General features: G+C 38.0%; 1 protein-coding gene across 1 annotated transcript in view; it reads right to left on the reverse strand.

Moving 5' to 3' along the window:
• Positions 1-15716, reverse strand: part of RABL3 (RAB, member of RAS oncogene family like 3) — a 113427-nt gene that overhangs the window by 9341 nt on the left and 88370 nt on the right. Inside the window, exons 3-5 of the mRNA XM_007943882.2 lie at positions 12879-13008; positions 6415-6529; positions 323-473 (exon numbers count right to left, since the gene is read on the reverse strand). Of these exons, the coding sequence (XP_007942073.1) occupies positions 323-473; positions 6415-6529; positions 12879-13008 (396 nt within the window). The remainder of the gene's footprint in view (positions 1-322; positions 474-6414; positions 6530-12878; positions 13009-15716) is intronic.

The following is a 15716-nucleotide window of genomic DNA, read 5'->3' on the forward strand; positions in this document are numbered from 1 at the left end:
TTGATACTAGTGCTGGAGCAAGATGGTATCTCATTGTTGTTTTGATTTGCATCTCTCTAATAGCTAATGATCGTGAGCATTTCTTCATATGTTTGTGAGACTGCCTTGTTTTTCTGGGTCTTGCAAGTTTTGTGCCTTTGACAGGGTGTAATCTTACCTTTTCTATCACTCTTTACTAGTGGAAAACATTTAAGTTTTCCTTCTCTGACAGGTTTCTGCCTTACATAATTCCAACTTTTATAGGTTTTATTGTATATGATTTGTGAAGTCTTCAGTTTGCCTTTACCTGTTAATATAAACATTCATTAGTGAAAATACATACCAAATTAATCTCTTCTGCATTGAAATCCTCAGCCAGGAAAGCAGTCCTCGTTAAAACTTCATGGCGTTTGGTTTCATGAATCTGGTCCAATTTAGTCCCTATTACCAACAGTGGGATTTGATTATCAGCAAACTGTTCCCGATCATAATCCCTGTGATAAATAATGATGAAGAGGTGAATAGGATTTATCTTTCTCATACAGCTGTGCAATAGTTAAATGGAACCAGCTTATATTATTTTTCTTTAATTTACTGGTTCTTGTTCACATAGCACTTATAAACCTACTTTTCTTCCAGTTTCTTCCACCTACTTGTTTATTTATCAATCTATCCTCACCACCTATCAAGTTCCAACTATTCATCTAACTACTCAAAATTGGTTCCAATGTGTCTTTACAGATTACTTGAACAACTGAGTGCCCACCTGGTATAGTGAAGTAGGCTGACTTACTTCCCCCAAAGCTCTATCTTCTTAAGGTAAGAGTGAAGGAACTTTTTAGTATAGAGGCAGAGAATGGATTCATACTTTAATGACCAGCCGTCTGGTTAGCAGGCAAGTGTCTTAGCCACTATGCTACCAGAGCTCCCTACCATACACATTTCTCCTTGTGAACAAAAACAACAACAAAATAGGTCATTTCAGAAAAATAACAAAGAGGGATGCTTCAAAACCAAACCAAACTCACTGCCATCAAGTTGTTTCTGACTCACAGCGACCCCCTTTGGGTTTCCAAGGTGGTAAATCCTTATGCAAGTAGATTTGCCCAGTTTTGCTTCTGCGGAGTGGCTGGTGGGTTTAAACTGCCAACCTTCTGGTGAGCAGTCAAATGCCTCAGGCACTGAGCCACCAGAGCTCCTTAGGGATGCTTAGGAGCTCTGGTAGCATAGTGCCTAAGGCACTTGACTGCTCACCAGAAGGCTGGCGGTTCAAACCCACCAGCCACTCCTCGGAAGGAAGGTTGGGCAATCCTACTTCCGTAGTGATACTGCCTCGGAAACCCAAGGAGGGGTCGCTATGAGTCGGGGCCAACTCAACGGCAAACAACAACAACAACAACAACAACAACAACAACAGGGTGAGAATAAATTTAATACAGATGATACTGTGGCCTGGGAAAAGATGGATTCAACAGAGGAAAATAAACAGATGAAATGCAAAATGAATAGTAAAAGGGAAGGATTTACTAATAATTGTTTTTCCTGACATGACAGCAGTGGGAGGCAGGCAAAAAGTAATCACTTAGGGTTAGTAGTCTTGAGTCATTAACTACTGCAATCTTTATTTTTTTCCTATATTTACCCAAAGGTAGAGTGATGATGTAAATGATGCTTCTCATTACTGAAAGGAAAACAGTGCCCATTGTTGAATTAATTTATTCTATTCCCATATGAGAAATAAAATAGTTTTGGATTTCTAATAGGTCATAAGTTCAATTCACAACAGTCAGCAAAATCTGGTCCCAAACAACTTATGACAGCACATCAATATTTCATGATCCAATCAATGTGGCCCAGTTGAGCAAAGATTTTTTTCTTCCTTTAATAGTACTTTTCTTTCTTTTTGAGTCTCTATATGGGAGGGGTGGTTGTTAAATTTTTATGCCCTTTACAATCATCATACAGAGCTTTAGCTACTGTTCACCCTTGCAACACAACTGTTTCAAACTCTATAACCTATCTTCTCATAAAAATATTACCATTCTATTTATTGCATCAAAGTCAGTAACAACTTGAGTTGAAGGCATTTTTATCAAGACCTTCTTACCAACATCAATCCTGCTTCAAAACCATCAGCTCAGAGTGGCAGAAGGTGAAGGATAGCTAGGAGTGGACGCAACAAAACTGGCCACGTTGCAAGTGGCTGACAGGTACACAGAGGTTTATTATACTATTCTGTATGTTTATGGATGTTTGAAATTTTCTGTATTATAAAGTTAAAATGTTTTTACATGGTTCCAAACTTAAATTGAAAAAAAAAATATGCTAAGTAATTTTTACCAGCTTCTTGTTCATCCTTTCATTGTTTCTTCATACAAATATAAACACATAATCTTACTCTCAGAACCCTGAATTTTTAACTCAACAACTTATTCTGGAGATCTCTTCATTTTAGTATGTAACCCACTATCCACTGCCACTGAATTGATTTGGACTCCTAACGATTCTAAAGGACAGAGGATAATTGCCCTACAGGGTTTTCAAGGCTGTAAATATTTACAGAAGCAGATTGACTCATCTTTCTCCTGCAGAGTGGCCAGTAGACTGAAACCACCAACCTTTTGGTTAGCAGCCCAGTGCTTTAATCACTGTGCCACCAAAATAACCTCAAAACCAAACTTACTGTTGAGTCAATTCCGACTCACAGCAATTGGGTTTCCTAGGCAGTAAATCTTTACAAAAGTAGATTGCCCCATCTTTGTTCTGCAGAGCAGCTGGTGGGTTTGACCTGCCGACCTTATGGTTAGCAGTCAAATGCCTTAGGCACTGTGCCACCAGAGCTCCTTATTTCAGCATACAGATCTTCCTAATTCCTTTTTTAAAAATAGTTGAATAGTATTCCAATATGAGTATATACCATTATTTATTCAATCAATCTTTTGTTGCTGGACACTAGGGTTGTTTTTGATATTTCACTATTATAAATAATGCACCAGTGAAGAACAATGTATTAATATTTTATACATTTGCAGGTTCATCTATGGTATTAAAATTAGATTGTTGGGTCAAAATGCAAATCTGTAAGTTTTACTGCCACTCTGAATTCCCTGCCACCAATGCAGATTTCTTTCAGATCTGAATACATTGTCTCTTAATCCTAAATTTATGAATAAATTTCTTGAGTAATTACAACTTTAGTAGGAAAAAAAATACCCAACTTGGTTGATGAAGACACCCAAGATGAAAGGAACAAAGATGGGAGGCAGAAAACATCAACTAGACTTTAAAATATGAATTTGAAATTATTTGTTTATTCCTTAGTAGATTTTCCATGAATCTACACTAATGCACAAACTTATACTATAGTTGATTTTCAAATAACAATTAGATCTCCACACAGAAAACAATCTTCAAATGCCATTCTCCAATTAACAAGGGCAAACAGTGTTCTGTTCTGGGTGGGATGGAGTATGCAAATCCATCCTATCTTGCCCACTGAATAAAGCCATAAAACCTGGACAGAATCCATCAAGTAGCTATTTGAGGAATCTGAAAAGTTAACAATACAGGCAGACTGAGGAAGATCAGAATTCAAAGTACCACTAAACCAACAGCAAATTAACTGATTTTTTTTCCTCCTCCTATATCCCCCTGTTTGAATGCAAATGAGAATGGAACCTGAAAGTGGACATTGGTATGGACAAAGAGAACTCTAGAAGTCCTGTACTTCTGGGTCAAGGAACAGAAAAGAGTAGTGCCTAAGGCATTTGACTGCTAACCAGAAGGCTGGCGGTTCAAACCCACCAGCCACTCCTCGGAAGAAAGGTTGGGCAATCTACTTCCGTAGTGATATCGCCTTGGAAACCCAAGGAGGGGTCACTATGAGTTGGGTCCAACTCTATGGCACACGATAACAACAACAACAACAATGACAATGTTTGGAAAGAGTGTGGAAATCCACTGTCTTTTTCCTTCTTTCTGTTCTTTCATCCCTCCACCTCCAGCAATGCCATGGTGGTTGTGACCATGGCCAAACACAACGAGAGCACTCAGCGCTCAAAACTACGAGGAAGAGAAATTTCTCTCATGAAAAATAAGAGGCCAGAAGAAAATGGCACCACTTTTAATGTGATGAAAGAAATGAATTCTCTATCCCAAATATTGTATCTCAGTGAAAATGTCCTTCAATGATGAAGGTAAAATAAAGACATTATCAATGAAGGAAAACAAAGAGAAGTTGTCAGCAAACCTAGTCTGAAAGAACTGCTAAAAGGAATTCTTTAGACAGAAGGGAAATATTGTCAGAAGAAAACCTGGAACATTAGAAGTAAAGGAGGAGGAATAGAAATGGTAAATTATTAGGTAAATACAATAGATTATATGGAGTTTTCAATGTACATAGATGTAATATATAAGACAACTATATACATATGTAATTTTTTTTTCAAATGCACATGGAGCATTTACGAAGATAGACCATCTTGTGGTCATGAAACAAACTTGAACAAATGTAAAACAAACAAACTGAAATCATACAAAGTATGTCCTTAGACCATAATAAAATTGGAAATCACTAACAGAAAAATAATAGAAAGATTTCTAGATCCTAAACAACACATTTCTAAATAATCTATAAGGAAGTTTCAAGGGATATTAGAAAATATTTTTAAATGAATGAAGATGAAAATAAAATATGTCCAAATTTGTGGGATGCAGCTAAAGCAATGTTTAGAGGGAAATTTACAGCATTAAATGCTTTTACCCGCAAAGAAGAAAGGTCTCAAATAAAAAATCTAAGGTTCCACCTTAAGAAACTATAAACTAGCAAATAAATGTGAAAGTTCTTCTGCAATTTCCCCAGTATTGATTATTGTCAATAAAAGATTTTTTTTTTTTTTTATTAAAAAAAGACATCACACATTGGGATGTTTGATATTTGCAAACAAACATCTTACAGAGTGTTATTTTGGAGGGTAAACCAAAACTCAAACACGTTGCCTTTGAGTCAATTCTGATTCATAGTGACCCTAGAGGACAGAGCAGAACTGCCTCATAGGGTTTCCTAGCATGTAATCCTTTTTTTTTTAGATGTTAATATTTTTTAATATTTAAACAGTATTGTAAAATAGTGAGCACACAGTATGCCTTAACTATGACAACTGTTATCACAATCTAAAATCACAGCTGTCCTACTTTTCAGAAGATACTACCATTCTACCTCAAAAGGTTTTCTGTCATTTTTGTCCATTTATTCTAAATGTGGAAAATGTTCAGAGGGCTCATCTAACCTGACTCTTAAGTGATGACCAACAGGATCAAGATTTATAATCAATTCAGTAGAATGAAACCAACAAAATAAAGTTTTAAAGAAAAAATAAAGTTTTGAAGAGTTAAAAATACATATTGACTTTCATTTTTTAAAAAATCTATATTTGCACAGTAGGGGAAAACTTGGATTAACAAGAGTTGTTCATGTGAAGATGTTGTTTTAGCTGACTACATAACCCTTTTATGTAAAAATATTAAGGATACTGGGTATAACAAAACCAAACTCACTGCCATCAAGTCAATTCCAACCCGTAGCAACCCTCACTGGGTTTCCAAAGTGGTAAAGTTTTTTTTTAAAACTCATATTGAGGTGAAAACATACATAACAAGACATTCGCCAGCATAACAACTTCCCCATTTACAGCTCAGGGATACTGATGACATATTTCATGTTGTGCCACCATTACTGCTATCCTTTTCTAAAATATTCTGTCACCATTATCATAAGCTCAATGCCCGACAAACAAAAAAGCTCCCCTTCCCTCTCTCCTACCCCTGGTAATCATTAATAATCTTTGATTTCTATCTCTCTCTCTATATATATTAAATCTAGTTAACAATCTGGCCTCCTCTTCCCTCTCATCCCTGGTAACCTACAAACACTATTTCCTTCTATGTATAAATCTTTCCTTGACTTTTTATAATGGTAGACTAATACATACTTGTCCTTCTGTGACTGACTTATTTCACTCAGCATAATGCTCTCCAAGTTCATTCATGTTATGCTGTGTTTTGCAGATTCTATGTAATTCTTTAGGGTTGCATAGTATTCCATTGTGTACATGTACCATGGTTTGTTTATCCATTCCTCGGTTGATAGGCACTTAGGTTGTTTCCATCTCTTTGCTAGGTTGTTTCCATCTCTTTGCTATTGTGAATAGTGCTGTGACGAACATGAATGTGCATATATCTGTTTGTGCCCTGCCCAAGGATGTAATCTTTATGGAAGGACATTGCCACATCTTTCCCCCACAGAGGGAACCACCTACCTTTCAGTTTGCAGACCAGTGCTTTAACCACTCAGTGTGAAACCAGGGGCTCCTTTTGGAGGTTACATTCTTATAAACACTGTAACATTGCAAACTATCTTAAGTAATCTGGGCTTACCCATTTGTTACCAAGACTCCGGTCGGTGCCAAATCCCTGTTGAGAGCTTCTAATGACCAGCGATACAAGTTTTGGGATGATTTCTTATTTGTTAAGTCATGTACTAAAATAATACCTAAAATAATCAGATAAAATAATACCAACACTGTAATAATTCATCTTCATTTCACAATTGGCAAAGCAGAGTTTGGAAATATAACTAGGCTGTTTAACGAATCTAATGTTCTAGTATGACTAACAAACTCAAACAATTATTTAAAAATTTACACTGTACATTCTTATAAATAATTGACTATAATACTTTATCAGTTATATAACTTATTATTATTATTATTATGCTATAAAGGCTTACAAAGTGTCATTAAAACTTCGAGAATGTCTTTTCTTTGTATCTTCATTCAGCAAACACTGAAAACCTACTTTGTGTCTGGTCCTAGTTGTAAAACCACTTCACTAAGAACAATGTGAAACAAAACTCAAAATCGTTAAAAAAAAAAAAAAAAGGGACCAGGTTTGCTGGTCTGATAGTGCCTGATGGAACCATTATGGCCCCTGGCTGCCCTTCAGGTCTGGAATTGAACCCACTTCTGTGGCTTTCAGCTAAACAAAAGACAGGCATATGAGCTAAACATTTACATTAGGTAGACACCCTGCTTGGAGAGGTCAATCATGGGTGAATAGAAGGGCTGTGTATGCACAGGCAGACAGCTCAAGGGAGCAGGAGTGCATGGGAGGGAAGGACACAGGGAAGAGGTAACTATGGAGAGGAAGTGGGAGGGGAACTATTGCCCTGTGGGAAACTGCAGTCAATATCATGAGATGAAGTGTATGTAAGCTGCTGTATGGAAAGTGAATTTGCTCTGTAAACTTTCACTCAAATCACAATAAAAAAAACAAAACTCACTAATACAGATAATCAAAACTACTTCAGGTATAAAAATTATATTCATTCAAAAGTGATGTTTTTTCTGTACTGTGCATAGTACTCTCATAACCATCAGCATATACATGTATTACTTACATTCACTAAAAAGAGTGTTAGATACTTAATATGGTATTGATTTAATTTGCTTCAATTGCTATCCTCTAACTGACAAAATGTCTTATAGATCTATGGGCCTAAACCAACTCAAAGTCTAATTTTCTAGTTCTTTGAATTAATGTTTCGCTTTATCAATTTGCTATCTATGAGAGATTTAGTTAATAGAGCAAAAGAAATGTACTACTCAAAAGAGGTAGGAAAAGATAGCCAAGAAATAGGAATAGTTGAAAAAAGGTGGACTGTGGAAAAAATGAGAAAAATATAAAAATGTTAAAATACAAATACAACAAAAGAGAATCTGTTAAGATCCTAGATAGAAAGGCAGAGCAGGCAATTATTATAAGATATACATAAGAGAAAAATATTCAGTGCCTAGGGGGATTTGGGATATCATCTTGTGATCAGACTGTAGGTTTCCAAAGCTCTATATAGAAGGAATAACCCTTTTCTGTATCACTCATGGTCTACTGTGAAGAGGATATGAAATTGACGATTCTTCCATGGTCAAGATGTGGAATTCATCTATGTGAAAAAGAAGGGCAGAAGTGGAATAATTTAGCTTCTCTAGTTCTTACAGCCATCTGTGCAACTAAGGTGTTTTGTAAGCTATAGTTGGCTTGTTCCAACTTGCTCATATAAACTTTTATTTCTTCTGGTGTCTGGAACAAACATAGATCTGTCCCCCATATCCAAATGCACTCAACTGGCCTACCTTAGTGAGGGATTCTATTAAGCATCAAAGCACATATAACAGAGGATTCACTAAGAAAAGGGATAATGAGCTATCATTAAAGAATATAGCTAATATTTATTAAGCATTTATTTGCTAGCTATTATGCTTTACGTGTATTATCTAATTTAATTCTCACAATAGTCCTGTGAGGTAAGAATTAGTATCTTTACTTCATACCTGAGAAAACAGGTTCAGAGAGGTTGAGTACTTTGCCCTAGGTCACATAAGTGAGATAGTCAGAATCTGAACTCAGTTCTACTGGAAAAGACTGGGGGAAGGCAAAATAGGATCTCATTGTAGGCCAAAAGAGTACCAGATATTTTCTCACTTCCATATTTCCTAGGTTTAAATATCACAAGACAATGGGGAAGACCTGATTGTAGAAGTGAAAGGATTATAAGGACCTACTGGGCAATCCACTTCTGTAGAGATACCGCCTCAGAAATCCAAGGAGTGTTGCTATGAGTTAGATTCGACCTGATGGCAGTGAGTTTGGTTTGGTTTTGGTTAGCGAACTATTAGATGCATAGGGAGGAATTTAGTATTTGAGGATTTTTATGTAACACTTTTGAGCTTTTTTTTTTTGTTGTTGCTGTTGTTAGGTACTGTCAAGTTAGTTCTGAGCCACAGCAACCCTACGAATAACTTTTAAGGGTATTTAAGCTAGGGCTTCTAACCACTGTGAACTGGCTCAGTCATAACTGGTGAAAGAAATTTGGAAAAGACGTGAATTTTTAAAATTTGGGTGAAGCAGAATGAAAACCAGAACAGGAAAAATTATAGGTTAAAGGCCTAGAACAGGAGACTCAGAAGAGGCATAGTGAGACTTTTCAGGAGGTTGATGTAGGAGACTGGATTATTGCCAGGATTTTGGACAGCAATACACATTCAGAGGTGCAGTTGGCTGCCATCTTTGAGTGAGGCACTGTTGTTTCTGACTATGTCAGTCAAGAGATTTGGTTGTTATGCAACGTGCACACTGCCCTTGTTTTCTAAGAGGGAGATTAAGTTTCTAGGAGGGTGTTGACCCATAATTTTTCCCGTTCCAGTGATCATCCTGGTTCACCCACCTTTTACAATTTCAAGTATGTTCTAGTTTTGCTTCATTGGTCATTACTGAACCAAGAAGTGGTTTGCCGCTCCGATTTAAACACACTTTTTTTCTTATTCTCCCTCTTTCATTTGGGCTGAGAGTTCTTCCACTTTACAATATATTCTGATCCTGATGCTGTATAAGGACCAACATGGTAACTAAAGGAAAGGAGTCAGGGTGACAGCTGCTCAGAATGTGCTCTAATCTTACAGAAGCAGTTGAGGAGAGACACTTTACAGCTTCCTTTCTGGTTCACCAGAGTGAGAAGACAGTAGCGTATGGAGGAAAGAAAGTTACTGGTAAGAATAAAGACTGTACGTTTGACTGAAGTGATCCTTATCCTTGTTACTTAGGAACCAAAGGATGGTAGATGGAGTTAAAAACTTTGAGTGCTTCTGCCAAGAGAAATATTCCAGAGCTAGGGTAAAAGAACATAGAAGTAGGATTTTCAATAAACAACCCAATAGGGATTTTTTTTTTTTACTTTAAGAAACAGAATATATTTCAGCTTTATCTGTAAAACTAACATAGGACATAAATAATATTTCATTCTCTAATGAATACTAGGTATAGAAAAGATAATTAAATGAATATGAATTTTGACAGATTTCTTGTTAGCATGTCTAAGCTTGCAATTTAGAATTCAATGAAGTTTTCAGGAGTTGAATGGTTTTCACTTTATTATTTATAATGCTTACCATACTTCTTTCCCAAGAAGATCTAAATGGCAAAAAGTATTACATGTACAAATTTTCTTTTGCTAGATCAAATTGATATTAACCTTGACAAGTCATTTGACTGATATAATCCATGTTTATCACTTGATTCATGGTTTAAACTAGATTTCATTTTCTTCTTTCTTTTTCTCTCAGAAGTAATTTGTAATACTCCACCAATTCTAAATTATCTTACTATCTTTCTCATTTATGTACACTGCATTAATATATGCCATTATCATATACATTTTTTCATGATGATAATATATATGAATATCATTATTGTATGTTTTGTTTCTGCGGTGTAGTAAATTACTTTGTATGGCTTTTCTACCCATAAGTCATTGTAAACTCAGTGGTGGAATGAGCAACTGAGGAGCTCCCGATTGTAAATGTTATCCACGTGGAGTATTTCTGTTGGGTGTGGCACAATACAATGTTCTGGGAGGTTCCCACTCTCTCTCAGATGCTTAGAGTTCTGATGCTATGATTGGCTAGTTTGACCACCCTGCCAGGCTCAAAAGGAGGCCTCCTAGAGGCAGAACTCTCTCTCTGACTGCTGGTGGAGGAAGACATGCTGCTGGGAAAGAGACGCAAGAGACACACATTGCTGAGTGAGACACAGAGGGACCAGCACTGCTGGGAAAGAGACTGCGAGAGACTGTTGGCTGAGGGACAGTGGGCTGGGAGAGAGACTAAGCATTCTTCCTGAACTTGAGTTGTAGCCTGGTGCTTCCCTAATAAACCCTGTAATCTGTGAGTTCTGTGTGGCCACTGCAGCGAATTATCGAACCCAGGAGAGAGGTGGTGGGTGCTTTGGGAGGAATGGTTGGTGAAAGGGCTGGAGGGAGGCAGCATGTCTGGCGTTGCAGTAATAGGCCTTGGGTTACTGCTGGTAATCCTGTCTTCCTCTTGTGAGATTAGAGGAGGTCAGAACATGTGGCCTCCTTGCCGTTTTTGCAGTTTCATTTATGAATGTTTCAGAAATATGACACTTTCTGATGGGATTCTGACTAGACGGGATATGGGTCTGAACTAATACAATTCATGCTGTACTCTAAAGTATGCATCCAATGGTAAGAACCTTCTTGACTGCTTTTTGCAGGCTCCACGACACCCTATGATGTGGGAAGACACTGCAAGAGGAATAGAAGAAATAAAGAGGGTACTTAATAAATGTAATGCCTCCCTAACATTGAATGAGATCTAAGCACAATGTAAATGATAATCTATTAATAGCTACACATTTACCAGGAAAGGAAGAATGAGGTGCCAAATCTTTTGATATTTTGATCAAAGGTAAACTGAAATTATATTTCACAGTAAAAAATGTGCTAAAATAAGGAAAAATAAAAAGATAATGAAAGATACCCTATAGGCATTGCAAAAGGGACAGGGAGGCGGCATCTTCTGACCTCCTTTAACTACAAAAGAGGAAGACAGAATCACCATCAGCAGCCCAAGGACTGCTCTTGTGAGGCCAGACATGCCACCACCCTCCAGCCCTCTTACCAACCTTGATACCAACTGTCCCTCTCGTGGCAGCCACCACCTCTCTGCTGGGTTCAATAATTCACTGCAGTGGCCATATAGAACTCAGAGATTATGGGGTTTATTAGGCTACAATTCAAGATCAGAAACACACTCAAGCCTCTCTCAGCCGGCCGTCTCTCTTGGCAGGCCATCCCTCTCAGCTGCTGTCTCTCTCAGTCTCTCTCAGTAGCATGTGTCAGCAATGTGTGTCTCTTATGTCTCTCTTACATCTCTCTCTCAGCAATGCATCCCTCTTCAGCAGTGTGTCTCTCTCAGCAGGCAGTCAGAAGGACTCTCTTCTGCCTCTAGGAGGGTTCACTTTGAGCCTGGCACAGTGGCAAAACTAACCAATTCCAATATCAGAATTCTATACACCTGACAGAGAGAATGAACTTCCCAGAAGATTGCTTTGTGCTGCTCCAACAGAAATATACCAGGTGGATAATTTGAACAATCAGCTACTCAGTTGTTCATGGCAAAGTGGGGGTTACAGATACTATGACTAGAAAAGCTATACCATGTAATTTACTACACTGCAATGGTTTTGTTCCTTGACATATCACACAGAGTAGCTGCTCTATGAATGAACTTCAAGAATCTGGAAGTTAGCTCCAGGGATTTGAATATCTATAATTGGATGAAATTTCTGCACCCCTAACAAATTTCTGCACCCCTAACAACACTCTAGGAGCTCTGGTAGCATAGTGCCTAAGGCACTTGACTGCTCACCAGAAGGCTGGCGGTTCAAACCCACCAGCACTCCTCGGAAGGAAGGTTGGGCAATCCTACTTCCGTAGTGATACTGCCTCGGAAACCCAAGGAGGGGTCGCTATGAGTCGGGGCCGACTCGACGGCAAACAACAACAACAACAACAACAACAACAACAACAACACTCTAAGGCAGCTCTTTAAAAATTACATAAGCCTGACCCTAAGAAGAAGACAAAAGTCCTACATCTCTGTGACATCTGGCTTACACTAAGAGACTGCTTACACTGGGTTCCAGTGTACTTCCTCAACTGACTAAAGAACAGCACTCCCCGGGCACAGTGTTTTCAAAGTTCTATGTTTTATGTCTTACTCCAGATATAATTTTGTTTCTCATTACTTAGTTTATGACAATAATATAACTAGAAACACTTAGACAAACTAGATATTTAATGTACTGGATTACATAGTTAAAATCTAGAAACACAAACTAGAATGTGATATGAAGTTTTAAATCAAGATTGGTGAATGTATTAGGTCTTTCTCAAGTTAAGATGAGAATGACATCCTACAGTATCCTGTGTCAGATGATCCCTATTCCTAGACCATTAATATAAAGTAGAAATACAAAACATTTACCATTTACAGAATTGTAGAATACTGCTCTTGTGCTTTTCACACTGCTGGCACTGCCCACAGAGCCTCCAACATCCCATAATTCTATATAGTAAGTCTTCTCTTCTGGAGTTCCTTCTTTGTAGTCATGAACCTAACAAATGAATAGATTAAAATTATTACAGATACTGAAAAAACTAGTAAGCACCTTCATTCCAGTTTAAAACGCTGGACATTCCATATGAGACACTAGCTGGTTCTTGTAATTTATAAATCACAATTTCTTTGGGCCTCATATTCCTCATCAACAAAATGGAAAGTACTGGTGTTAATGTCTAAGATCTGTCCCAACTCAGATATTCTATGGTTTGCACGGAAGGGTGATGTAACAGTAGAAAGTGTTTTTTATCTGACAAAAGTGTAAATTTTATTGAATTGCCAGTTGGCATCCAAGTCCATTTCTTCTTCTTTGCTTTGTGGCTTCTACTGAGTGTCACTCAAATTACGAAGTAGAATTCATTCCAATTAGGCACAGTATTACTATTCCCATCTTTCTAATGAAGGTGTTTTCTTAAAGATGCCAATGGCTTTCTCGCCAAATCTAAATACCTCTACAATCTTTAACCCTGTTCTGATTCCTTGTTGAAACATTCTCTTTCACTGTCCATTATCCTGTTACAATCAGTTAATATATGACTATTATTCAAATTTACGCACCATCCACTGAGGCCAAAGATGAAGAAACGAAGATTTTTACCAACTTCTGCGGTGGGAAACTGATCAAACATGCAATCAAGAGGCATTGATAATAACTGGGGAATGAAATGTGAAAGTTGGAAACAAAGCAAGATTAGTACTTGGAAAATATGGCCTTTGTGACAGAAACAATTCTGGAGATCACATGATAGAATTTTGTAAGACCAATGACTTATTCGTTGCATATAACTTTTTCAACAACATAAATGGTGACTATACACATGAACCTCATTGGATGACAGATACAAGAATCAAAAAGACTACATCTGTGGAAGGAGAGGATACAGAAGCTCAATATCAACAGTCAGAAAAAGACCAGGAGATGACTGCAGAAGAGACCATCAACTGCTCATATTCAAGTTCAAGCTGAAGCTGAAGAAAATTAAAACAAGTCCACAAGAGACAAACTATGACCTTGAGTATATCCCACCTGAAGTGAGAATCCTTCTCAAGAATAGATTTGGTGCACTGAACACAAAGGTACCAAAGACCAGATGAGTTATGGGATGATATCATGGACATCATATATGAAGAAGGGAAAAGGTCATTAAAAAGACTGGAAAGAAAGAAAAGACCAGAATGGATGTCAGAAGAGACTCTGAAACTTGCTCTTGAAAAGAGAGAGTAGCTAAAACAAGTGGAACAAATGATGAAATAAAAAAGCTGAACAGAAGATTTCAAAGGGTGGCTCGAAAAGACAAAGTAAAGTAATGAAATGCACAAAGACCTGGAGATGGAAAACCAAAAGGGAGGAACATGCCAGGCATTTCTCAAGCTGAAAGAGCTGAACAAAAAAATTCAAGCCTTGTTTTGGTTCTCTAGGGCCGCACTAACAGAAAATATCACGAGTGTGTGGTTTGAACTAACAGGAGTGTATTCTCTTACAGTTTAGGAGACTAGAAGTCCAAGCTGAAAGTGCCAGCTCTAGGGGCTAGGTGAAGGTCCTTCGACATTGGGCTTCAGCTCTGCCTCTTGCTCCATGGCCAATGGAACTGGAGATGTGTCCCAAGTCAGGTACCTGTTGGCTGCTGAAGCTGACAAACTCAAAGTCGACAAGTAAAATGGCACAGTCCCCAAATTATTAAGCAATGTGGCAGGCCACAGTTCAAGTTCAGAAACAGTCCCAAGATCATCCGGCAACATGGCAGGCTGCTGAATGAAGACTCAGCCTACATGCAGGGCCCAAGCATGCCCAAAGGCTTAAGATCTTTCTCAAAGCATCTTCTTACATACTGGAAGCAGACCACATCCCTAAGGCAGCTACTCAGCTGCTCACAGTAGATTCCACCATGGAGGTGATTACCAGTCTCATAATGGGGAATAACCATATCCAGCTGCCCAGTCACTCAAAACCATGCCCAGCCAAGTTGACACATTAACTTCCACAAGACTTCAGTTGCAATACTGCAATACTGAAGGACTCTATAGGCAAAATATCGAGTGATGCAAAAAGGATCAAAAGAAGATGGAAGGAATACAGAGTCACTCCACCAAAAAGAACTGGCTGATGTTGAACTGTTTCAGGAGGTAGCTTATGATCAAGAATCAATACTATTGAAGGAAGAAATCCAAGTTGCACTAAAGGCATTGGCAGGGCTCCAGGAATTTACAGAACGCTAATTGAGATATTTCAACAAATGGATACAAAGCTAAAAGTGCTCATTTGTCTATGCCAAGAAATTTGGAAGACAGCTACCTGGTCAATCAACTGTAAGAGATCCATATTCATGTCCATTCCAAAGAAAAGTGATCCAAGAGAATGCAGACATTATCAAACACATCATTAATACCATGTACAAGTAAAATTTTGCTGAAGAGAATTATAAAATGGCTGCACCAGTACACTGGCAGGGAACTGCCAGATTTTCATGCCAGATTGAGAAGAGGATGTAAAATGAGAGTTATCATTGCTGATGCCATATGGATCTTGGATGAAAGCACAGAATACCAGAAAGATGTTTACCTGCTGTGACAGTTGAAGCTGTGTCAACTTGGCTGGACCCCAGTTCTGTGTGGTTGTTCCCATGATGGGATTGGACGACTGTGTTCTGAGTGGCCAATCTGCCCAAAGGGAGTTTCCCTAGGGGTGTGGCCTGCTTCCAGGAT

Source organism: Orycteropus afer, unplaced genomic scaffold (assembly GCF_000298275.1).
Source record: "Orycteropus afer afer isolate SDZICR_OR568_19922 unplaced genomic scaffold, OryAfe1.0 scaffold00114, whole genome shotgun sequence".
NCBI classification, from domain to species: Eukaryota; Metazoa; Chordata; class Mammalia; order Tubulidentata; family Orycteropodidae; genus Orycteropus; species Orycteropus afer.